This window comes from Panthera onca, chromosome X (assembly GCF_046562875.1).
Source record: "Panthera onca isolate mPanOnc1 chromosome X, mPanOnc1 haplotype 2, whole genome shotgun sequence".
NCBI classification, from domain to species: domain Eukaryota; kingdom Metazoa; phylum Chordata; class Mammalia; order Carnivora; family Felidae; genus Panthera; species Panthera onca.
Genome location: NC_138357.1, coordinates 93441046 through 93466916, shown reverse-complemented (window position 1 = coordinate 93466916; position 25871 = coordinate 93441046). Strand labels below are relative to the sequence as shown.

Genomic DNA, 25871 nt, shown 5'->3' with positions numbered 1-25871 from the left:
CATCATTCTTTTTCAGAGTGAATGTGTTTGGAGACAAAGCTTTGTATGTTTCCCTGCTTCCTTTCCAATTTGATATTCCAGTGATAACATATCGATTAACAAAACACCCTGGTGGTTTGAACTGAGTATGCCTATGAGCAGGGGTTAATTGAAAATAGGAAACTGCTGTATATTTTAATTCTTTCTAAGTATTCCCATGGCAGTACCCTGTATGTTGGCTGTACTGAAAAGTAAAAGAAAGTCCAGGACCAGGGATATCAGTACATCCCATTGTTGCTAGATGCAGTTTGAACTGTCAGAACCATTACCTTTTGAATCCGTTTACCCTGGTCTATATGAAAAGGAAGCTGAAGCCAAACCAAACAGAAACACCTAATTCTCCGTGAGAATTCACGAATTTCAGGGCCAAAAGGGGACTTAATGATCACTAAGCTTAATGGTTCTCAAGGGGGCATTGTGGAAATCTGCATTTTTGGTTGTCACCATGACTAGCATGGCTACTGGCAGTTAGAGTCAGGGACCAGGCATGCTAGTTGTTCTACAATGCTGGTCAGTCCCCTACTGCAAAGAATCGAAAGTGAAAAACTAGTTCATCATGATTTAAAGCCTGGAACACTATTTTACATATAAACAAAAATATTTTTGCTCAGTTTTCGATACACCCCGAATTCTCTAGTATTGTAAATACCGTAACAATGGAGAAAAGATTGTATTGTTTTGTTTCAAACAGAGTTCATCATTTTGGAAAAGCAGGGCACCAACCGCAACGCTGCTCCTGGTACTTGAGTTGCGAAAACACTTTCAGTTTGCATTTGTGACTATGCTGGGCAGGTGTCTATCACGTTAGTGTCCTTGTGCGGGAGCATTGTTTACCATCGTTTTGTTTCTGTTCTACAGTGAGATAACGTTTTTTGAAATTGTGTGTTGTTAGGTTTAGGTTATATTAGATAAGATTTGTTATTTCGGCACGGTTAAGGGGGGGCGGTAACAAACAGTAGACATAAAAAGGAACTGAGTCTTTTACAGGGTTATGTAGTCCAGCTAACTCCTTATATAGATGAGGAAACGGAGACCCAAAGCAGTTAAGCAACTGGCCTCAGGACACAAGTGTTAATATTATCTCCCGATCTCGTCAGAATTTCAGTTTCAACTTTAAAAATTGGAAAGGGAGAGAAGTTATGTGGTAATGTATGTGACGAGCCCGAGCTATTTGAATTCTGGCAGAAGACCCTTTGAGGGATGGTGAAAAAACCGCGTATTATTTGTCAGTCCGAGGGTTAGAAGAGAGGGGAACAGCGTTTAAAAGAACCACGTATACGCGGCTTCTCACTTAAAGCCAGGGATCTACTAGTCAAGACATTTTCTTCTATTTAAGGGCCTGTGGCACTCAAGCAAGACTAGGGGTGGCTTGCTTCGGAGGGGGCTAAAGAAGGGGTTCCTCCTACGGCAGAAACCCATTTCCTCCCATTCCTCATCCACCGCAGTGGCCTGAGGGTCATCCCCACCCCAAGCCGATAACGCCTTAGCATTTCCTCCCGCAGGCCTTGACTGAGCCCAGCCACAGACAGTGCCCACTCCCTAGGAAAGCCGTTTGCAAGCCTCAGGGTCCCCTAGCTTTGGGGGAAGCAGCGCACTGGAGGCCACTGGCCCTGAGCCGCTGAACGCCCCGCGGGAGGAAACTAAGGGGTTAATGTAGCCGTTGTTCCCACGGACGGCCGGGGACTCGGGGTCCCGAGAGGGTACGCTAGCGACGGCTCAAGTTCAGCGCTTGATTGTCTCATTGTTTCCTCACCGCGGGTGGGGGGGGGGGGGGTGGAGCGCGAGGAGCGCGCTCGCGTCGGGAGGGTGGATCAGAAGGGGCTATTGCGTTCCTAGGCGGCGCCCCTGCTGCCTAGGCAACCGCGCAGTTAAGTGTCCCGCCACCAGCACAGGTCCCCCAGATCCCGACCACAGCTCCGGTCACCATTCCGCCCTCCTTCCTCCTCCTCCTCCCCCTTTTCCGCTTCTTCCCTCCTCCTTTGCCCCTCTTTCCCCTTAGGTCCTCTCTCCCCCCTCCTCCCCCCGCACTCCGTGCACTCAATTCAGGCCAAGGTTTGCTCCACAAAATGGCCACCGAGAGCGACACCTGCGGCCACGTGACCCGCCGTCCTCCCGGCTTCGGGCTTTTTTTCGCCTAACTCCCGATTTCAAGGAGGCCGCCCATGGAAGAACGAGGGCTGACTACTTCGGAGAAATCTCCCGACATCACCAAGTCCAAGGACTGAGAGAAATGAGCGAGTGCGCAGTTGAAAGGAACAGCAAAAACTAGGGGCATAAGGAGATAAAAGGGAAAGAAACCTAGGTTAAATCTTAAGACCTCCTAGCAGGCGCAAAAGGGGACACGACGAGTTATCGCGAGATCTCAAGAACTCAAAGACTTAGTCTAGGGTATTAGCGGAGGACAGGAGAACTGAAGCTCAGGCGAACTAGGGCAGCATTTGGCGCTCTGAGCTCCAAGGTAGGACGAAGAGCCAGGGACGGGACTGCTGAGGAAATCACGCGAGGTTTGGACTAAACGAACGCGCAGTAGCTAGGCAGAAGTCACAGCAGCAGGAGGGGTTCGGGTGTGAGAGGGAGGGGCTACGTCTTACGTGCTGACGTAGGAGCCCTTCGAGTGGGTATATTAGATCGGTGGCCGCGCCGTGCGTTCCAGAGCCGCAGTTCTCCCGTGAGAGGGCCATCGCGGTGAACCAAACACACTCGCTTAGCAGCGGAAGACTCCGAGTTCTCGGTACTCTTCAGGGATGAGTCATGTGGCGGTGGAAAATGCGCTCGGGCTGGACCAGCAGGTGAGGTGCAAGGAGCCTACCGGGGTGGTTGCTGGACCTAACTTGGCTTATGGCGCAGCGCTAACTGGCACGCTTAGTTCCCATCTCCTGCATACTTCGGGCTGGCCAGTGTCAGTGATTTGGGGCTATGGAGGAACGGGAAGGTGGTAGGAATGCTGGTTATGGCTATCGCTCGGGCCGGGGCCCCGGCTTGGCCCGCGGTATTGTCCCCGGGCCGAGCACAATGGCGGCTTTTGTGTGTGCGTGCGCAGGCGGGCGGAGGGGGAGGGGGTGCGCGCGCTCTCGCGGAGACGCGCACGCGCGAACCTAGACTGGTTTGTGACCCATGGGTGGTGGGGGGGAGGTGAGTGGCGCGGCAGTGCGCGAATGGGGACCCTTTTGGCCTCGAGGGCTTTCGATTCTCTTTGCGCTCGCGGCGTGGATTCCTGTCCCAGAGACCCTGCGGCGTTCGTGTGTGTGTGTGCGTGCGCGTGTGTCCGCGCGCGGCAGCAGCGGTGTGTGTGCGCCCGTGTGAGCAGGAGGGACGCAGCCCTGGAATGTGGAAGGGGGCGGCGCGGGGGGTGGCCTTCTCTGGGGGTAATGGCGGCGGCCTTCTTTGTGTGGGGCTGGGTGGCTGGGCGGCGCTGCGGCCCACTAGCGGGAGAGAGTGGGTCCCGGGCCGGCGTGGGCTGGAAAGAAGGATGGAATGGACATCTTGTTCCTCCCGGGCTTCCTTCCGCAGGCCTTTTTGCTCGAGCCCGGTTTCCGCAGGGGCCATCGCACGCTGGGTGCCGCGGCCGCTGAGGCCGCGTTTCCGGAGTGGAAAGTTTTGTGACGCAGAAGATTCGGGGAGGAGTGGGGGGAAGGGGGGGGGAGTGGGTCTCTGCGTGCGCGGTAGCGCTGGGCTCTAGATAGAGATTGGACGCGGCGGGGAGACATCCGGGAGGTTAGAGACCTGGAGTGGCCCCTTTTCCTTACTTGCTCCACATAGTGAGTGGCGCTTTAGCCGAGGGCCGCGCGTTGTTTTGGGTGGTACCACGGGTTGTATGACTGTTCCCGTGTTAGTGACGTTTGATCCAGGAATCGGCCGCAGGAAAAATACCCGGAATGTAGCTTGGGGGAAATAAACAGTTTTGTTGTTGACTTGTTGCTGCCTGTGGAGTGAGATTGTGAAATAGGTTAGAGCTCTGGGTCTGTCATCTTAACCGGAATCCCCTCTTCTAAGGGTTTGGGGGTAGATTAACGGAGGATGGGCTTCGGTGGCAGGAAGTCTGGATCCTTCTGCAGTAGAGGCACCATGCTACAGATAAGCTTTTCGGTGGGATGTTTGGAGACCTTTAAGTAAACTTTTGCTTACCCCAAACTCCAGAACAATCCTGAAACGAAGTTTAGTGACACAAATTGATGGATTTTTAACGTAGTCGTGTGTAATATATTTTTGCAGATTTAACGATCTGTTTCTTGTTCCTTGTCAATAAATGGAGCGTTTTTTTCTTCCATTAATGAATTGTATTAAATCCTTCAAATTGCTGATACGTCATATGTTGAATGAAGCACATAGAAAATCTGTTGTCAACAGCACAGGCTATCCCCATTTTTAACATTTTGTATATAGGTGGTGCCAATTTAAAAAGATTATAGGCAGGAATGAGTCTTATTTAAATTTGTGATATAATTCAAAAAGTATGTAAACTCGTTAGAATTAAGCAGCAAGCAAATTGAAAACAAAATTGCAACAATGTAATCCTAACAGTTTACAGTATCCTGCTTTATGGTTCATGTTGCCAAGTGTAAAATTAATAACAAAACTTACACTGTAACAAGTGCAAAAAGAGTTTTTGTTCCTCTTGTGCTTTAAAGTATCAGTCTCTTGAATAACAGAAAGCATGGCCGTGTTTTTGCTAATGCAAATTTTGGAAGCGAGGTGCCTAAAAGTCTTGTACTTACTTTCTTTTTTTTATTAAGATTTAGCATCTCCTTCCAATTTTCAGTGACTCCATTGATGGTGCTTACAATTTGACTATCAATTTTGAGCTTTTAACAGAAGATTTATACTACTTTTGCAAACAGGTGGCATCAGTACTGTGTGATGTCTTTTGTGGCTTTCTTAAAAGTTTTTTGACAGGTGTAGTTTTTCCCCCGGATATTGCTTGCAAGTACTTCCTGGTCACTACAGAATGTGATGAACATAGCAGGGCTTTTTGTGGAATGTTGAGGCTTTGAGCTTCTAGTGTAAGGGGGTGAGTAGAAATCGAGATTAAAGACAGTGAAATGTGTCCTACTGTTTAAAAGCATTCAATGCCAGTTGTGCCATTTATGTCCAAAGTCTTCTGAGCTTAATCTCAATCTTAAAAATGGGAGAATAAATAGGTGGTACCTACTTCACAGAGGTTTTTTTTTTTTTTAAGTTTGTTTGTTTATTTTGAGAGAGAGTGTGGGAGGGGCAGAGAGGGGGAGAAAGAATCCCAAGCCAACTCGGCACTGTCACAGTGCACAGTCCGATGCAGGGCTTGAACCTTGAGATCATGACCATCCAGGTGCCCCCACAGAGTTGTTCATCAGAGTGCTACCCTAATTAAAAATACTTGTGCAATACTTAGGGATAAAAAACTAAGAAATGGTCAATTAAAATTTTGTTCTGTTTTTCAGGTGTGCTCTATAGGTTCAAAGTAATTCCAAGTAGAAAGTTGGTGGTATTAGGAACATTTATCAAATATGATGGGAGTAAAAATAAATCGTTTTCCTATTTGACATTTTAAAATAATTTTAATTTCTTGGAGCTTTTACTTTAGAAAATGTTACAGGGAAAATTCACTTTGAATTGAATCACTTAAATTTTGACCCAGTTTCTACTGGATAACACCAGCATGTTAGTGTGCTGCTTTCCATAGTATAAGCAGTTTGTGCTATTTTCTGTTTGCTTAGAATTTTACAGTTTTCAAAACGCATTCTTCGTTAACACTCTTATTAAGAGTTTCACATCAGCTCCATGAAGCAGGCAGGGCAACTAGTGCTAGTCAATGCTACAGAGAAGGACTAGTTTTCTCTTCATAATATTTCAGCACACGGGCAGCTAACCATTTAACTCTCTTCTCCTAGTTTGCTGGCCTAGACCTGAACTCTTCAGATAATCAGAGTGGAGGAAGTACAGCAAGCAGTAAGTAAATCATTTTATGGATTACTTGAATATTAGAGCTTTAATAACTTAATGTTCCATTGGACTTATTTTAAAGCTTAAGAGTTTCCCTTCCAGTTTTTACTGTGTAGAGTTACTATGTAGTCAGTGTTAAGTAAAATTATGTAGTGTACTTAGTGATCACTCTTAAAGCATTGTGGCCTTTGGGTAATAATAAAAGGGACTCATTTTCTGAATAAAAATAATCATTAAAAAGAACTTGATACAACACACATTACCTTTGGAAGAATTTGATTATGTCCATTATGAATCTTGACCCCGCTTAGAGGTAGTGGGCATGTGTTTATCCCTATTAGAGTGAATCTACCAGAATTAAATTCAATAAAAGAAACATTCTTTTTTTTTTTAAGTTTATTTTGAGAGAGAAAAGCACAAGTGGGGGAGGGGCAGAGAGAGAGCTAGAATCAATCCCTAGCAGGCTCCTCACTGTCAGCACAGAGCCGGATGTGGGGCTCAACTCCCGAGCCGGAGTTGGACGCTTAACTGACTGAGCCCCAATAAAGGGAACATTCTTGTTCATCAGCTATAGCTAACCCTTTCCTGTGAGGAACATGAGACTTACTGATAGAACAAAGCTATACCGGATCTTGAAGTGGTGGTTAGGATTTTAAATGCTGAATTGTATCATTGTCTGGGAAAGAAGTTAGATACAAAAGTTTTATTTCATTTTATTTTTTCAGAGAGTTGTTTTGTTTTGTTTGAAACTTGTTAGAGATTAGTATTAAGGTGTAGGGATTTATTATTTGGCAGTAGACCTGCTTTGGGTCCCTTCAGGATCGATCTCTTCCTATTAACTCCCACCAAAAAAAGAGGGAGGGGGCAAATGGGTACAGGCTGTAGGGTCTGAAAGCGTTTTTTCATTGTGTTACGTGGTAAAGGATGTGACCTCATTTTTAGGGAAGAAAGGCCTCTTTGGGCACAAAGTTGCTTGGTATTTTTTAGATTTGACTTTGTCATGCTAAAGATCTGTTACGAGTTGATCATCCTAATAGAGATCTTTAATATTTAGTTCAACCCAAAAGTGGAAGAGACAGTTAAATTGCAGATTTATTAGTAATAAAGCAGGTTGACTTTCTTTTACTTGGTGGATATACATTATTTGCTTTTGCTTCTCATCCATTATCTAGGCTGTATTTCTTGCCTGCAGACTTCTGTAAGCAACAGCAGTTGACTGTAGACTCTGGCAAGCCCCAAATTAAAACTCTCAATTCCTTGAAATCATTTCCCCATCGCAACTTACCAGGTTAGAAACAAAAAAGCCTCTTAGTGGCTAATTGCAGGATTTATTACATAGCAGTTTTAGGTTGTTACAGTTATACTTTCCTTGTAACTATTGCTGACAGTTCTCAAATAGTAGCAGGCCTTTAAAAAAATTGTGTTGTATTAACCACTAGTAGCAAGTTATATTTGTGGATTTCAATGATTAGGTTCCAAGTCAAATTTTTATTTACCAAACTTTTTTCCTCCTCCCCTCCCCTTTTAAAGTTCTTAAAAGGCAATAACCCATTTAAAATAAAAGTAGACTCATCCCCCTCCCCCATTTCCAAGTAAGTCAGACTGGTGGGCTAGATATTAAATTTTTTTTCTAGGACCTTTTTTTACATTTTTTAAAAAAGCTTTATTTCTTTATTTAGAGAAAGTGTGAGGAGGGGGGGGCAGAGAGAGAGAGACAATCCCAAACAGGCTCTGCACCATGAGTGCAGAGCCCGACACAAGGCTTGTACCCATGAACCATGAGGTCATGACCTCAGCGGAAACCAAGAGTTGGATACATAACCAACTGAGCCACTCAGGTGCCCCCAGGACCGTTTTTTTAATAGTGCAAATTTTGGTAAAAAGCTTTAAGTTTTGGCATTTAATTTTATATTCTTTCTTTTAGAAGGACGCTATATTCCTCCTCACTTAAGGAACAGAGAAGCTACTAAAGGTAAGTCTTTTGAGCAACTTGGTAGACCTAATTCTTGTTGTTTAGAAGTCAGAGCCTAGGGAAAAATGAGGCACTTTGGGAAGTCTGTGAACATTGTGCTCTCCTGTGCCTCTGTCAGAATTGGTTCAAATTATTAGGACTTACTCTGAAAAAACTCCTCTAAAGTCACACAGTGGAAAATTCTCTATTTCCTATGTCAGATTCCTCTGGCCAAGGGCATGGTTTTGTACAGTTTACTAGTGTTGTACTTTGTAATCTGTAATCATTGATATCATGATTTCAGTTTGAAAAAGGTGAGTGGGTGTCCTACTGTGTAAACCAAACTGCACAGTAATAACCCAGTTATTTCTGTTTTGCAGAGCTGTCAAAAGAAAGATGTGTTATTGCAGATTAGGTAACAGATTATAGCATTGGGCATGCTCCCAGTAAGTTGGGAGTGATTCTCTGGTTTCATCTCCTTGCCCTTAAGTGCTTCATTTGAAAAGTTTTGTCTAAAATGTATCACAACGCCTGGTCTTTTCTGGTTGTGTTTGTAATGTGATAACTAGTGGATACCTCATTATGGGACAATTGTTTGGGTGCTGTATATTCTGTGAAATAGGTGATCTGAGATTTGGAGGAAAAGTGAAGGTTTGGAAAACTATTTAAAGGTCAAGAAGAAGGAAGATAAAGAAGGCAGAATTGGAAGGGTGCAGAAGTCCACAGGAGCATGTGATTTGCTATCATTCCTCCATGTGCATATGCAGTCTATATATATTAGCTTCACTGTCCCTGGCAATACATGTATATAAAATCTGTATTATAATTTCGTAACTATCATATCATTTTTCTTAGTTACCTGCAGAGTTTGTCTTTATTGTCATGGGTTCTCATTCTAGTGTTCTAGCTGAAACTGGCCCCCATGTATATTTAGTGCTTTTCCCTCTTCATTGCAGTGACAGATCAAAGGGAAGGGGCAGTATCACAGACCTTTCAGAACTGAAAGGGCTGTTAGAAATCTAATTCGACTCTATTGCTTGCTGAGGTGTTGATCACCTGGCTGGCGGCTAATGGTAGAGGCTTAAGGCTGAAGGAAAGTAACTTAACTTTTAAACATTTAATCTGTTTAATTTATTCGTCTTTAAACCCTCTACCTCTTGGGCTAATTTACACCTTTCTCATTCCCTCTTACTGAATGTTTATAGTTTGTACCCTAGGAATCTGTCCACACTAACAGTGTAGGGATGAAGATTTTCCTCGTATTCCTGATTCTTGTCTGTATTTTCATGCGAATGGAGCATTGTACTACTTTTTACTATTGAAATTGGAAAATAATGTATTAAATCAGGTAATCTGACACCTTTAGGAATGTCTTAAATATCACCTCTGAGAAACACTGAAACAATAACTGTTTCCCAGTAAACTTGTTCATGCCTATAAAACGAATGGATTTAATTGTGGTGGTCATATAACTATACCATAATCATTGTTTATAGGCAAAGCTATTGACCTTTTTAGAGGTGGTATTCATTTAGAACATTTTTAGACTGTTAAGTTGCTTGGTTTAGTGCACAGTATTTTCCAGTGGAGAAAATCTAAAAAATTCTGTGTGCCATTGTAAACCAGCTCTAAATCTTGGTTCTCTTCTAGTACCATGATAGGAATATTTCCATTGTCCTTTTAGTTCACAGAGATAAGATAAAATTAGTGGAGGGCTTCAAATTCAGAAACCTAGGTATTGTAAATTTCTATTTAATACAATAAAATGGGTTTGCTTTTTTTTATTGAAGGATTCTACGATAAAGACAGTTCAGGGTGGAGTTCTAGTAAAGATAAGGATGCATACAGCAGTTTTGGATCTCGTAGCGATTCACGAGGGAAGTCTAGTTTCTTTAGTGATCGTGGAAGTGGATCAAGGGGAAGGTATGTGATTTTTATTGATCTTTTCACCTTGTGTATATGAAATTTAGGAATTGGTCTTTATTTTGGTAAATGCTTGTTCTTGTACTCTTACTATGAAGCATGATGCTTTTTTTCCCCCCTTAACAGACCTCCTATTTGGATGTGTTAATAAGCATTATATCTGTGTAATCGTGTTTTCTTAGCTGTAAGAGGTCTTAGAACTAAGTTGAATTTGTTCCATAGAAATTAGAGGTGAATAAGAACATGCCCCTGGACATAATGAAATCAGTTATTTTTGTAATTAATCTAGCTTTATTTATATTTAAAGCAGTAAGTTTATTTAGTGAATGGCCTAATTTGGTTGAGATTTTTGTGGGTATTCTTTATGACAATTTTAAATACCTTATATCTTTGATTACACAAGTGGTGAACTGACCTCATGCGCCTAATAGCTGTGGTTAGTCCTGTGTGTCCTGATTTTTCGCAAACAGGCCTAAAACTAAAAACATCTTAATTCAGGTAAGGATTATTTTCTACCTTTTATCCACAGTCTGTCACACAGGTGAATTGATTGTCCTTTTAAATGACATCCTAGTTGTAACTGGGACAATTGATATTTGGAGTGCTATTTTTCCTACCACTAAAATGTATTTGGATGAGAACTTTAAATGAAAGTACAAGTTATGTGCTGATACCAAATATTTAAGACTTGGTTCTTAATTTCAGCGTGTATGAGGCCTGTGTAGGCTGTATAATTTTATAGAAATCAAGGATACTTCCTTTAGAAAGTAAAGCTATGTAAATGGTACATTTGATGTGATTAATTAGAGGACCTTATTTGTCAAATAAAAGTGAGCCGTGATGAGTCATTCAGCTTCTCTCCAGGTACGGTTCTAGAGTAGTGACAGTAATCTGATAATGGTTAAATGATTCTGATTAGTTTCTTATGCTGTTCAGGTTTGATGATCGTGGACGGAGTGACTATGACGGCATTGGCAGCCGTGGTGACAGAAGTGGCTTTGGCAAATTTGAACGTGGTGGAAATAGTCGCTGGTGTGACAAATCAGATGAAGATGATTGGTCAAAACCACTCCCACCAAGTGAACGCTTGGAACAGTAAGTTTTTGAAACGTATGTTAATTGTGATAAAGCCTCATTAGCTAATATAACAAATAAACTTAACCAATCTTGATTTCAGGGAACTCTTTTCTGGAGGAAACACTGGGATTAACTTTGAGAAATATGATGACATTCCAGTTGAGGCAACAGGCAACAACTGTCCTCCACACATTGAAAGTGTAAGTATTTTTGCTTGACTTTTTAAGAAGTGTAAATCTTCTCACAGCACATCAAAATAAGGTGGGCTTTCAAAAAGCAAATATAGATCATACCTACTTGAATAATTCTTTAGTTACATTAAAAACCTGCCTGATTGATTTGTGGAATGTTAAGTGTCACCATTACTAATAATTAGAAATAGAAAATGCGTCAAATGTAGGAGGACCCCAGACTTCTTCAGTGTAGATTAAGCCTGGAGGACTGGTTTTCTTCAAAATATAATGTAGTTTTATTTAAAGCAGCTATAAAGTACAAATCAGGTGTTAGGGTTTTTCCTCCCTGTTATTGTATTAGTGTAAAACAAAAATGGCTCCAGGATAGCATTTCTAGCAATTTAACCCCATTGAATTTCTTGACAGTTCAGTGATGTTGAGATGGGAGAAATTATTATGGGAAACATTGAGCTTACTCGTTATACTCGCCCAACTCCAGTACAAAAGCATGCTATTCCTATTATCAAAGAGAAAAGAGACTTGATGGCTTGTGCCCAAACAGGTAAGTCTACTTAATAAAAGTAAAAAGTTATAAAGAATAACTTAATTGGGATTACCCTTGTACAACTAGTACCAAAAAAACCACATGGGATATCTAAGTTTCATGGGGAAGTTTGAGTCCTAGACATATAGCCTAACTGGTATATTTTGATACAGGTATGGAGTAGTTGGCTGGTATTTCTTGTCTTACAGACCTTTGGATTTTGTTATCTTTAGTGTTCCCATTAGGGCATCTTGGGGAGGCCTATAGAAAGCCCTCAGCCTGTTAACTGTTGCAACAGGGTTAGATTATTGTCATTGCAATGGTGGGAAATTAGCACTATAACATTTTTTTTTTTAAGTTTATTTATTAATTTAGAGAAGGAGAGGACACGAACAGGGGAGGGTTGGAGAGAGAGGGAGAGAGAGAATCCTAAGCAGGCTCCTCACTGTCAGTGCAGAGCTCGATGTGGGGCTCGAACTCCCAAATCGTGAGATCAGTAAGAATTGTAAGATCAGAATAGTCTGTGATCCATAGGAATGTGGCCAAGGGAAAGAAAGGTACCTTCATGGTAAAGAAGCACTTCCCACCTTTTGGGAATGGGGATGGTTTATAGCCTCTAAATTGAGCACAAGTTTTGCTGTGTCTGTAAGTTTGACCAATTTGAAGGAGGGTGGCAACTGTCCCCCCCATTAAAAATAAATATAATTATCTGATATCTTTGCTTCCTTATGGAAGAGTGAAAATTTCATCCTTTGTACACCAGAATATATACAGTATGTCTGTATATATGTGTTACAAATTGAAATTGACATCATTTTTGAGGGAAAATTTCTGTTCTTTTTACAAATGCAAATAAGTGAACACTACATTGTTATTGATCAGAGTTTGGTATACTTTCTCTGTAAGGAAGCAAAATAAACATTTTTGGTTTTTATGGGCCACGTAGTCTCTGTTGCCAATCTACTCGTTTCTGCTGTCATAGTGTGAAAGCACCTGTAGATCCCGTGTAAATTATTGGGCGTGGTTGTATTCCAATAAAGCTTTATTTACAAAGATACATAGGACCTTAGTTTGCTGACTTCTGTTACAGATGGGTCAAAGAAGTCATTTCTTGGTATTTTTAACTTAGCTGTTAGTTTTTAGAAAATTTATTGGGGTATAAAGTAAAACCACTAATTAGTAATAGGGCAGTTAAAAAACCGTCCTCTACCAATATTTATTCAAAAATAATAAGCAGTCCTTCTCTGAATATGCTTTCTCTTAAACAGGGTCTGGAAAAACTGCAGCATTTCTTTTGCCCATCTTGAGTCAGATTTATTCAGATGGTCCAGGCGAAGCTTTGAGGGCCATGAAGGTAAATATTTGTTATGTGGGACATTTATACTTTTAAGTAAGTTTTATGGCCAACTTGGGGCTTAACCTCACTACCCTGAAATCAAGAGCTGTACACTGTACTGACTGAACCTGCCAGGCTCCCCGAAATGTACCATTATTGTAGAACTTTGTAGATAGCTGTTGAGAACTTTCTAAATGGCACATCTACTTATTCCAAATTATTTAATGAAAAACAGTTTTCAAGTGTAATCTGTAAACTACAGAAGGGAATTATGTCGTAATGGACCTTTAAAAGAGGATGTTAAGAGTTGAACTTTTAAATTATTTTTTAGGAAAATGGAAGGTATGGGCGTCGCAAACAGTACCCAATCTCCTTGGTATTAGCACCAACCAGAGAATTGGCAGTACAGATCTATGAGGAAGCTAGAAAAGTAAGTACACATTTCAGGGATTTTTAGCTTTCTCGTTGATTCTATTGAACTGTTTTAGGACTATGAAAAAGTGTTGGCCTTGAAATTGTAAAAATTTCTTTGCTTGTAGTTTTCATACCGATCTAGAGTTCGACCTTGCGTGGTTTATGGTGGTGCTGATATTGGTCAGCAGATTCGAGACTTAGAGCGTGGATGCCACTTGTTAGTAGCTACTCCAGGACGTCTAGTAGATATGATGGAAAGAGGAAAGATTGGATTGGACTTCTGCAAGTATGTTCATTTTTAAATGCATAAAATGTAATATTTTTTAAATTACTGGCCATTCATTTTGTAGTACTTACCAGCATTGTTTAAATTTTAAGATCCAGAAGTGATTCATTTTAGCCCTCTTTTATGAGATGCTGATTGTAGTTTTAATGTTGATAAATTGGTGACCTTTTAGTAGAGGCTGAGAATGATTGGACTGGGACGGAGTCAGAAGTAGTAAGAGCTAGTTTTCCTGTGTGCTTGTGAATGATTTGTTTCGTGGCACAAGTCCTGTGCTTTGTCTCGTGTACGTGTGTTAAATCTGCAGTGTGAGGAATTTAACCATCAGTGAATATATGATTGTATATAGAAAACAGCTGTACTAAAACTATCTTTTCTTCTCAAATTCTAAACTGAATATTTTTATGACAGATACTTGGTGTTAGATGAAGCTGATCGGATGTTGGATATGGGGTTTGAACCTCAGATACGTAGAATAGTTGAACAAGATACCATGCCTCCAAAGGGAGTTCGTCACACTATGATGTTTAGTGCTACTTTCCCTAAGGAAATACAGGTACTGTGTGATGCTGCAAGTTTTATTTACTGAGGAATTTGTTGGTCTCAGTAGATGATGATGATTTTTTCTTTTCAGATGCTTGCTCGTGATTTCTTGGATGAGTATATCTTTTTGGCTGTAGGAAGAGTTGGCTCTACCTCTGAGAACATCACACAGAAAGTTGTTTGGGTGGAAGAGTCTGACAAACGGTCCTTTTTGCTTGATCTTCTGAATGCAACAGGTAAAATTACGAATAATTTTAGTGTCACTCTGGCTCAGGTAATGGGAATCCATTTGGATCACCTTTATTGCTTTTCCTCCCCCTTTAAAACATCCCATTAAAAGTATATTTATTTGTCTCTGTTTAGATGTTGACTAAATGTTAAGAGAACTAAGTCCCTATTAAAGACAAATATCTGGTAATTTTTCACAATTAGGCAAGGATTCGCTGACATTAGTGTTTGTGGAGACCAAAAAGGGTGCAGATTCTCTGGAGGATTTCTTGTACCATGAAGGGTATGCTTGTACCAGCATCCACGGAGACCGATCTCAGAGAGACCGAGAAGAGGCTCTTCACCAGTTCCGCTCAGGAAAAAGCCCAATTCTAGTGGCTACAGCCGTATGTATAATACAAGTGTATTTTCAAGTTGCCGCTGTTCAACTTTGGCTTCAAGTGTGCCATGTGTAACAAAAGTTATTTTCTAGGTAGCAGCAAGAGGACTGGACATTTCAAATGTGAAACATGTTATCAATTTTGACTTGCCAAGTGATATTGAGGAGTACGTACATCGCATTGGCCGTACAGGACGTGTAGGAAACCTTGGTAAGTGTTCAGATTGATGGTCTGGTGGTTTTTTCAGTGGGATGTAGCAAAGAACTTTTCAGGATCTTAATTTGAGAACTCTGTTACTAAGGAATGCTGTTAAAATCTATCTTAGCAATAGAAGTGACTTGTGGTCTTTTCAGTGTTCTACTTACTATTTTATGTAGGAAAGTAAGAATACTGTGCTCTTATGGAAGACTTTAATTTATGTACTTTTTGGGACTGGTTTAGGCCTCGCCACCTCATTCTTTAATGAGAGGAACATAAATATTACCAAGGATTTGTTGGATCTTCTTGTTGAAGCTAAACAAGAAGTGCCGTCTTGGTTAGAAAACATGGCTTACGAACACCACTACAAGGGTAGCAGTCGTGGACGGTCTAAGAGGTGAGGCATACAGGTGGCATATAAAGAATGGGGTGGGTGCTGTGTCCAAAGTTAACTTTTCAAGTACTTAGTGGAACAGGCTTTATTTTCTTCGGTTGCCTGGATCATTTGGAGAAGGGGTTGTCACAAAGTTAACGCCAGCCGTTTACGGGCTACAGTCTTTAAGATCGCATTAGGGAAAACAGGGCTGGATGGGGAATCATTTGAATCGAAAAATCAGAAATTGACCATCAGGAGGTTTTAACAAGAACTGGCTTGTCTGGTGGGATCTCCTCTTCCTTCGAACCACCAGCACATTCTGTCGTTGCAGTAGTAGATTCAGCGGAGGCTTCGGTGCCCGAGACTATCGACAAAGCAGCGGGGCCAGCAGTTCCAGCTTCAGCAGCAGCCGCGCCAGCAGCAGCCGCAGCGGAGGAGGCGGCCACGGCAGCAGCAGAGGGTTTGGTGGAGGTGATGTTCATTTTTCACCTCCTGTCTTTGGGGAGAGCTTCTTCTTGTAGTCCTCTTTTTTCAAAGCATAGTTAAAAACACTGGAGAAGTTTGGCCCCATGGATTGCTTTTCATAATTTGATGTCAAAGTACTTAAGGAGGGGAATGGTTGTATTTAACAGTGGATGACTTAATTAATTTCTCTCTTTTTCACATCTCTCATTAGGTGGCTACGGAGGCTTTTACAACAGTGATGGATACGGAGGAAATTATAACTCCCAGGGGGTTGACTGGTGGGGTAACTGAACCTGCTTTACAGCAGGTCACCCTGCCAAACAAGCTAATATGGAAACCACATGTAACTTAGCCAGACTATACCTTGTGTAGCTTCAAGAACTCGCAGTACATTACCAGCTGTGATTCTCCACTGAAATTTTTTTTTTAAGGGAGCTCAAGGTCACATGAAAAGATGAAAGGAACAATCAGCAGCCCTGTTCAGAAGGTGGTTCGAAGACTTCATTGCTGTAGTTTGGATTAACTCCCCTCCCGCCAACCCCCATCCCAAACTGCATTTATAATTTTGTGACTGAGGATCATTTGTTTGTTAATGTACTGTGCCTTTAACTTTAGACAACTTTTTATTTTGATGTCCTGTTGGCTCAGTAATGCTCAAGATATCAATTGTTTTGACAAAATAAATTTACTGAACTTGGGCTAAAATCAAACCTTGGCACACAGGTGTGATACAACTTAACAGGAATCATCGATTCATCCATAAATATTATAAGGAAAAAACTTATGCGGTAGCCTGCATTAGGGCTTTCTGATACTTGCAGATTGGGGGAAAATAAACAACAAACGTCTTGAAGCATATTAACGGAATTAGTTTCTAATGTGGCAAACTGTATTAAGTTAAAGTTCTGATTTGCTCACTCTATCCTGGATAGGTATTTAGAACCTGATAGTCTTTAAACAAGCCATTCCAGTCATGATGAGGTGATGTATGAATACATGCATACATTCAAAGCACTGTTTTCAAAGTTAATGCAAGTAAATACAGCAATTCCTCTTTCAATGTTTAGGCAGATCATTAATTATGAGCTAGCCAAATGTGGGCATATTATTACAGGGAAAGTTTAAAGGTCTGATAACTTGAAATAGGTTTTTAGGAGAATTCATCTACTTAGACTTTTTAAATGCCTGCCATAAATGAAATTGAAATGGTAGAATGGCTGACCACAGCAATGACCAGCCCTCATTGGGGCCCTGGGTGATTTTTGGTCTAATAACGCATGCTAGTGTTGATGTTTTTTGGTCAAGAGGGTATGAACAGGAAGAATTAATGCAGCAGGCTTTATTTTAAATGCCGATTCACATTACTCTGTTCAAGCTGCGTTGAGATGTTAAACTGGCTTACTATAGACTTTGTAAAAATGGCTCCAGAAGAGTAACAAACTGAAATCTTTGAGATCACACAGGTTGGAAATATGTACATAACTGCACAAGGTGTCAATTCTGCTATACAGTGCAGTTGTAGTCAGTTTTAGTTGCATAGGTTTCCATTGTATTTATAGTCTGTTTATGCTAAATCTGGCCAAAGATGAGCAGTGTCCACCACTAAAATGCCTCTGCCACTCTGAATTCTGTGCTAATTTTGTGGCCAGAATGCGGTGATCAAAACGCTCAATCTTTTTACAGTGGCATAGGAAGACGGCAAAAATTTCCTAAAGTGCAATAGATTTTCAAGTGTATTGTGCCTTGTTCTAAAACTTTTATTAAGTAGGTGCACTTGACAGTATTGAGGTCATTTGTTATGGTGCTATTTCAATTAGTCTAGGTTTAGGCCCTTGTACATTTTGCCCATAACTTTTTACAAAGTACTTCTTTTATTGCACATTCAGAGAATTTTATATATATGTCTTGTGTGCGTGTCCTTAAACTTCCAATCTTATTTTGTCTCTTGGAGATTGTTGAACGCAGCTTGTCTAGGAAGGGGATGGGACTAGATTCTAAAATTTATTTGGGACCACGGGAATAATAGTTGGGAAGAAAACTATTTGCACACGACAGATTTCTAGATACTTTTTGCTGCTAGTTTTATGTAATATTTATTGAACATTTTGACAAATATTTATTTTTGTAAGCCTAAAAGTGATTCTTTGAAAGTTTAAAGAAACTTGACCAAAAGACAGTACAAAAACACTGGCACTTGAATGTTGAATGTCACCGTATGCGTGAAATTATATATTTCGGGGTAGTGTGAGCTTTTAATGTTAAGTCATATTAAACTCTTAAGTCAAATTAAGCAGACCCGGCATTGGCAGTGTAGCCATAACTTTCTGATGTTAGTAAAAACAAAATTGGCGACTTGAAATTAAATCATGCCAAGGTTTTGATACACTTGTCTTAAGATATTAATGAAACACTTCAAAACACTGATAAGAAGTGTCCAGATTCTCAGATGTTTGTTGCGTGAGTTTTGTTTAGTTGTGTGTATTTTTTTTTTTTTTTCAGTGAATGTCTGGCACATTGCTATCCTCAAACATGTGGTTATCTTTGTTGTATTGGCATATTCAGTGACTTGTACATTCAGCGATAGCATTTGAGCAAGTTTTATCAGCAAGCAATGTTTTCAGTTAATAAGGTTTCAAAAATCACATAAGAATGGATTTAAACTTGCTGAATGTAAAGATTGAACCTCAAGTCACTGTAGCTTTAGTAATTGCTTATTGTATTAGTTTAGATGCTAGCACTGCATGTGCTGTGCATATTCTGATTTTATTAAAATAAAAAGTTGAACTGCACAGTCTCCTTTGTTGTTGTCAATTGTGGTTTATTATTATAGGTGAAAATAAAGTTGTGCTCTTGCCTGAAGAATTGTAAGGTGTAATTTTTTTGGTTTTGCTGTCGAGTGCTAATTTTGAGATGCCTCTTGGGAGACAGAATGACTGATGCCATAAGGATTTGTAATAAAAGGTGAAGGTGAAAAAAAAGATTGCTCTAATGGAAATCTAGGACGTCCTTAGGTGGACGTATTGCATTGTATTGCAAATCAGTTTGTACTTCAACTCAATATGGGTGGGAATCTTTCGTTCTTGGAAGCACTTGATTTGAAGGACATTTAGACGGTGGAAGAATGTTGGGTAAAAGTCAAATGGACTAGTAATCTAAGTGATGGTGAATGCTAATGGATCCAAAATATTTGGTGGTGGGGGGTGGGGTGGGGTGTCTGGCTGGCTCAGTTGGTAGAGCATGCGACTCAGGCTCAGGGTTGGGAGTTCAGGCCTCACGTAGGGAGTGGAACCTACTTTTTAAAAGTATTTGGGGTTATGATGATAGAGATGTCTGGCATGGCTACCCCCTTACCCCCTTCAGTTTCTTTGCTGGCATCCATTACTGCTGCGGGCAGCTGCTACCAATTAACAGACGGTATGTGAACCAGAACTGAATAGACACTTTGTAAGCAATTAGGTTGAACCATATGAAAGGACTCCTGTTTTGGGGGTCAAACATGGTCAAATGTTGGTAGGTGGCTATGATTAAACCTAAGGAAAGTACTTGATACAGCTTTTTTGAGTTCTTTGCGGTATGATGAACAATTTTTTTTCTTTTTTCTTTTTGGTATTGTAAAGAAATACTTGATTCTGGATCGGTATCATTGTTCAGAGTCATCTCAAAGTAGCAAGCCTAAATTTATAGGGCAGAATTTTGAAGCCTAATATGCCATATTAGTTTTGGAGAATGGAAAGAGGGAAGGGAAGTAGGAGTTTAGACAAAAGTGTGGAAAGAGGGGCACCTGGGTGGCTGTCGGTTGACTGTCTTAGGCTCAGATCATGATCTCTCATTTCATGAGTTCAAGCCCCACATCAGGCTTGCTGCTCTAAGTGCGGGGCCCGCTTCAGATCCTCTTTTTCTGCCGCTCCCCCACTTGCACTCTCAAAAGTGTGGAAAGAGGTTATGTTAGGACAGCTAGATGGAAAAGTTAATGGAGTGAAATTGGATTCTAAGGATGGTTCAAAGTCACTGATAAAAGGGGGGTGCGGGCACCTGTGTGGCTCAGTTAAGCGTCCAGCTTCGGCTCAGGTTGTGATCTCATGGTTTGTGAGTTCCAGCCCTGCGTCGGGCTCTGTGCTGACAGCTCAGAGCCTGGGGCCTGCTTCAGATTCTGTGTCTCCCTATCTGCCTTCTCCCACTCGCACTCTGTCTCTTTCAAAAATAAACACACACACAAAAAAGTGAACACAAGCTATCTGGGGGAACTAATTCTTAATTGAGATTATTTCTAGTCTAGCAGTATTAAGATTATAGTAGTCAGGTTTATTTGCATACTATGTTAATTTTTGTAGTTTTTTTTTTTTAATTTTTGTAGTTTAAGCGATTTGTTTAAATATATACTTAAATGCTATTGTCACTGTCTGCCTCCCCCAGTCATTAATGTTTGGTTTCGGTAATGGTTTGCTCTAACCATCTCTTGGCTGAATTTCAACACCACATAATTTTTTTCAAAAATGACTTCTAGGAACCATGTTTGAAAATTGTTCAGTGTCTGCTTGAACCTATATAATTGTTTTTTTTTCTATGACGGGTGGCTTGTTTCCCTTGCCCCTATGCTCCTAAGTGACCTAGTTAGACCGATCACAGACTTACTCTTTGAAGTAACTAAGATATCTGGGTGTTGACACTGGTCTTACCTGCCTTCCCACTGAAAAGCAGAAATTCCATTCACTGCATTTTAGGAATATCTCAGGCTTTTTTCTCTTCTCACTGAACACGATTCCGGATATGTTGAAACCTGCTTTGCTTCGTATCTTGCCCTCATTTCAGTTGATCTATTTTTCAACATGTTTAGTCTGTTTCTAATGTGGTTTCCTGTATAGTGACTGTTCTCCATTTCTTTCCTCATTTTCGTTGTTGATTCCCACCTCCCCCTTGGGAAAAACTTGACCGAGTTTTCTTCAGGATAATTTTGAAATAGGATTATTTTGACACCGGACACTATGTTTAATTATAGTGTGGAAGAGTAGATCATGACCTGGAAACATGTTTATTATGGGAGAAAACACCATAAAACAGATAAGCACATTAAGAGGAGGAGATGTCTCAAAACAGGTGTTGAACATAGAATTACCACATGACTCAGCAATTTCACTCCTAGGAGAATTCTACCCAGGAAAAACGAAAACAAGCCGACAACTTACTATTTGCATGCGAATGTTCATAGCATTCACAATAACCCAAGAGTGGAAACCACCCAAATGCCAATCAGCTGGTGGAGGGACAAACAAAATGTGTATACATGGAATGGAATGCTGTTTGGCAATAAAAAGAAGGAAGTACTGACGCTATCTCTATCCTCTGGGGACATGACCATATCCCTAATTTCCTTTCCCCTCTTCAAAGGATCATTAGGTGGGCCTGTTAGTGCTGTGATACATGTCTGTATTCTGACTTAAGGTTTTCTGTGGATGTGTGTCCAGTTTCAGTCCTGATTTTATTTTGTTAGCAGATATAGTCATGGTTTATAATTTGAGGGTTCCTGTTTTCCTTGTTGCACCAAAGATGACATTTTGCCTTTTTTTTTTTTTTAATAGGCTCCATTCCCAACATGAGACTTGAACTCATGACCCTGAGATCAAGAATTGTGTGCTCTATTGACTGGGCTGGCCAGGCACCCCGACATTTAACTTTTTTTTTTAATGTTTATTTATTCTTGAGACAGACAGAGCATGAACAGGGGAGGGGCAGAGAGAGAGGGAGACACAGAATCTGAAACAGGCTCCAGGCTCTGAGCTGCCAGCACAGAGCCCGATGCGGGGCTCGAGCCCACGAACCATGAGATCATGACCTGAGCCAAAGTCGGACCCAGGCGCTCCCTTTTTCACTCTTAATTCTACTCCATACTCACTTAAATTTTCAACAGACCATCTCATTTACCTGACATCAGTGGATTAGTTGAATGCAGAATGGTCTCTGAACCTCCATTCCGGACCCAGTCACCTGATAGGATCTAGTGGGTTATCTGGTAGACATTTGGAGTGCCAAGGTTGATTTAGGGCTCATTGAAAAACCGATTGGCGTCTGCTGAGTGTTGGGGAATGTAGCTATGAATTCAAACGTACTCCTTGCCCTCTTGGAACCTAGTTTTTCTTTTGTGGCTCCCCAACTTGATGTTGCAACAGAAGAATCTGGGAAATGATTCTATGGCGACTCTCCTAATAGAATCCATCCCTGGGGTTCACTCAGCAATCTGTTTTGCATTTGCTTTTGTTCCTAATTTCCCCAGGCAATTTTGATGCAGCAAGCTTAGGTACGGACTCTGCTGTTCTCTACTTTCTATTATCTGTTCCAAAACTTCCAGTTACCATGATGGTGTTTCAGGTACTTCATAGCAGAAGCATCTCTATATTCCAAATTACAATAGTTAACTGCAATCAAGCTAATGATGGTCTATTAAGTTGGTCCTTTGGTGTGGTACTAGTCTACCTTTGCAGCTTTTAACTTATTTCCCATACCTTATACTGTAGCTGAATATGATGCTATTGTGCAGACACATCCTGCAGTCTGCCTTTGCCTTGGTTTTTGTGCACCCTGTTCCTTCTAACTAGAATTGGGGCTGAAAGTTTAATTTTATAGATAGTACTCAGAATACTGAGCTGCCATTTACAATTATTAACAATGTAGAGAAAATAATTGCTCTAATGGGTTGAGGAAGGAGTAGGTTTCAACTGGCATGGGCAGAATGAGCTCAACTATTTGGAAAATATGTAGAAAACTAGAAGGAAATCTGCAAAAATAGTGACAGTTCTTGTTTCTGGTTGAAATGAAATGATTTTCTGCTGCTTCATAATTTCCTGTACTGAGCAAATTTTGTACAATTATATTTTCTAACAAAACATAAGTTTTTAATTGTTTTAGTCTGAGATGATTATAAATTCACAGGAAGTTGTGAAATAGTACAGAGAGATCATGTGTACCTTTCACGCAGTTTCCCCTGTTAGTAACATCTGGCATAACTAGTACATCAAAACCAGGAAATTGACATTGGTACAATCCACAGACCTCATCCAGACTTCACCAGTTTTGTGTGTGCCGTGTGTGTGTGTGTGTGTGTGTGTGTGTGTGTGTGTGTGTGTTTCTATGCAGTTTTACTACATGTTGATTTCTATAGCAACTTCCAAAGAACTGTTCTATCACCACAGTCTCCCTCGTGTTACCTCTTTATAGTCACACCTGCCCCCCACCCCTTCCTGCTTCTCCACCCTGTCACTAACCCCTGGCAACCGCTCATCTGTTTTCCATTTCTAAAATGTCATTTCAAAATTGTTAACATAAATGGAACTGTGCAGTATGTGACCTTTTGAGATTGGCTTGTTGTCACTCAGCAGAATGTCCTTGAGAGCTGTCCAAGTTGTTGCAAATAGTTTGTTTCTTTACTGCTGAGTGGTATGGATGTTCCATAGTTTTGTTTATTCAGTCGTTGAAGGATAGTTGGCTTATTTCCAGTTTTTGACCATTACAAATCAAGGTTGCTATGAACATTCATGTACAGATTTTTGTGTGGACATAAGTTTTCATTTTTCTGGCATAAATGCAATTGTTGGATCACATGGTAAGTATATGTTTACTTTAAGAACCTGCTAACCCATTTTCCTGAGTGGCTATACCATTTTACATTCCCACCAGCGATGCACGAGAGGTCCAGTTTCTGTGCATCCTCACCAGCGTTTGGTATTGTCATATTTTTATTTTGGCTGTTCTAATTGGTGCACGGTGGCATCTCATTGTGGTCTTAATCTGCATTTCCCTATGGGCTAGTGATGTTGAACTTCTTTTCATGTACTTATATGCCATCCTTATATTCTCTTTGGTAAAATAAATGTTTGTGTCTGTGACCCCTTGTAAAATAATTGATTATTTTTTACTGCTGAGGTTTCTTTTAAGTTATTGAAGTAAAGTTGACATACAATGTTACATTAGTTTCGGGGATTTGACAATTCTGGACATTCACAGTGCTCACCACAGTAAGTGTAGTTACCCTTTGTCACCATACAAAGTTATTACAACATTACAACAGTATTCCCTAATGCTGTTACTTTTCATCCCTATGATTTATTTATTTTATAACTCTAAGTTTGTACCTCTTAATCCCCTTCACCTATTTCCTTCATTCCCCCTAACTCCCTCCCCTCTGGCAACCAGTAGATCTCTGTATTTAGGAGTCTGTTTCTGTTTGTTTGTTTGCTTTGTACTGCTGAGTTTTGAGAGTTTTCTGTATATTCTAGGTACAAGTCCTTTATCAGATGTATGATTTGCAAATATCTTTTCCCGGTCTGTAGCTTGTCTATTTATCTTCTTTTTATTATTATTTTATTTTAATTCCAATGTAATTAACATGCAGCATTATTTTAATGTCAGGTGTACAATATAACGATTCGACACTTGCAATGCTCATCAAGGTAAGTGTACTCTTGGGATGTCTGGCTGGCTCAGTCAGAAAAACATGTGACTCTTGATCTCAGGGTCATGAGTTCGAGCCCCATGTTGGGTGCAGAAATTACTTAAAAAAAAAAAAAAAGGTAAGTGTACTCTTAATCCCCATCACCTATTTCACCCATCCCTCTTCCCACCTCCTCCCTGTTAATCCTCATTTGGTTTGTCTTTCTTTTTTTCCCCTTTGTTTGTTTTGCTTTTTATATTCCACATAGGAGTGAAATCATATAGTATTTGTCTTTATCTGACTGGCTTATTTGACTTAGCATAATACACTCTGGTTCCATCCATGTTGTTGCAAATGGCAAGATTTCATTCTTTTTTATGGCTGAATAATATTCCTTTGTATATACCACTTCTTTATCCACTCATCTATTAATGGACACTCAGCTTATTTTTGTTCTTAACTGGGTCTTTTGCAGAGCAAACATTTAAATTTTTTAAAAGTTTTTATTTATTTTGATAGAGAGCATAAGGGGGGAGGAGCAGAGAGAAGGAGAGAGAATCCCAAGCAGGCTCTGTGCTGAGCCCAACGAGGGGCTTCAACTCATGAACCGTGAAATCATGACCTGAGCTGAGATCAAGAGTCAGATTCTTGGGGCGCCTAGGTGGCTCAGTCAGTTGGGCATCTGACTTCGGCTCAGGTCATGATCTCACGGTTCGAGAGTTCGAACCCTGCATCGGGCTCTGTGCTGATAGCTCAGAGCCTGGAGCCTGCTTCAGATTCTGTGTCTCCTTTTCTCTCTGCCCCTCCCCCATTCGCACTCTATCGCTGTCTCTCTCAAAAATAAACATTAAAAAAACATTAAAAAAAAAGTCAGACTCAACTTACTGAGTCACCCAGGCACACCCATTTTTAATTTTTTAAAAACATTTTAAATTTTGGGGTGCCTGAGTGGCTCAGTTGGTTAAGCGTCCAACTTTGGTTCAGGTCATGACTCACAGCTTTTGAGTTTGAGCACCGTGTCAGGCTTTCTGCTGTCAGCACAGAGCCTGCTTTATATCCTCTGTCCCCCACTCTCTCTGCTCCTCCCCCACTTGCACTCTTGTCTCTCTCTCAAAACAAAACAAAAAATTCATTAATTAAAAAAAAATTTTAAGTTTGATGCAATCCAATCACCAATGTTTCCTTTTGTGGATTGTGATTTTGGTGTCATGTCTAAGGATACTTCGCTTAGCCTTGGTCCTAAAGATTTTCTATTTTTCCTAGTAATTTTATAATTTTACATTGAAATCTATGATCCACTTTGCGTCCGTTTTTAAGGTGTGAGGTTTAGGTTAAGGTTCCCTTTTTAATCGATGGATGTCCAGTTGCTCTAGCACCATTTGTTGAAAAGACTCTCCTTCCCTTGTTGAAATGCCTTTGCAACTTTGTCAAAACTCAGTTGACCATCCTTGTGTGGGTCTCTTTCGGGTTCTCTTCTATTTCATTGATCTATGTGTCTATCCCTCCACCAATACCATACTGTTTCCATTACTTCTAGCTATATAGTAAGTCTTAAAATTTGGTAGAGTGATTCCTCCCACTTTATTCTTTTTCAAATTTG

General features: G+C 40.6%; 1 protein-coding gene across 3 annotated transcripts; it reads left to right on the top strand.

Annotated features, from left to right (window-relative positions):
* Window positions 1-1947: 1947 nt before the first annotated feature.
* DDX3X (DEAD-box helicase 3 X-linked) lies at window positions 1948-18643 on the top strand. 3 transcript variants are annotated; one of them, XM_081793007.1, is made up of 17 exons: window positions 1948-2828; window positions 5907-5964; window positions 7883-7930; window positions 9700-9832; window positions 10769-10927; window positions 11010-11109; window positions 11509-11644; window positions 12895-12980; window positions 13294-13392; window positions 13502-13662; window positions 14071-14215; window positions 14294-14438; window positions 14635-14816; window positions 14903-15020; window positions 15252-15405; window positions 15719-15855; window positions 16061-18643. In XM_081793007.1, exons 1-17 carry the CDS (start codon window positions 2784-2786, stop codon window positions 16138-16140), a joined length of 1986 nt encoding a protein of 661 aa, XP_081649133.1. In that variant the 5' UTR covers window positions 1948-2783; the 3' UTR covers window positions 16141-18643. The 3 variants fall into 3 exon arrangements, with proteins under 3 accessions (XP_081649133.1, XP_081649131.1, XP_081649132.1); XM_081793005.1 differs by having other exon boundaries at window positions 15698-15855; XM_081793006.1 differs by having other exon boundaries at window positions 1949-2828; window positions 15716-15855.
* Window positions 18644-25871: the final 7228 nt, after the last annotated feature.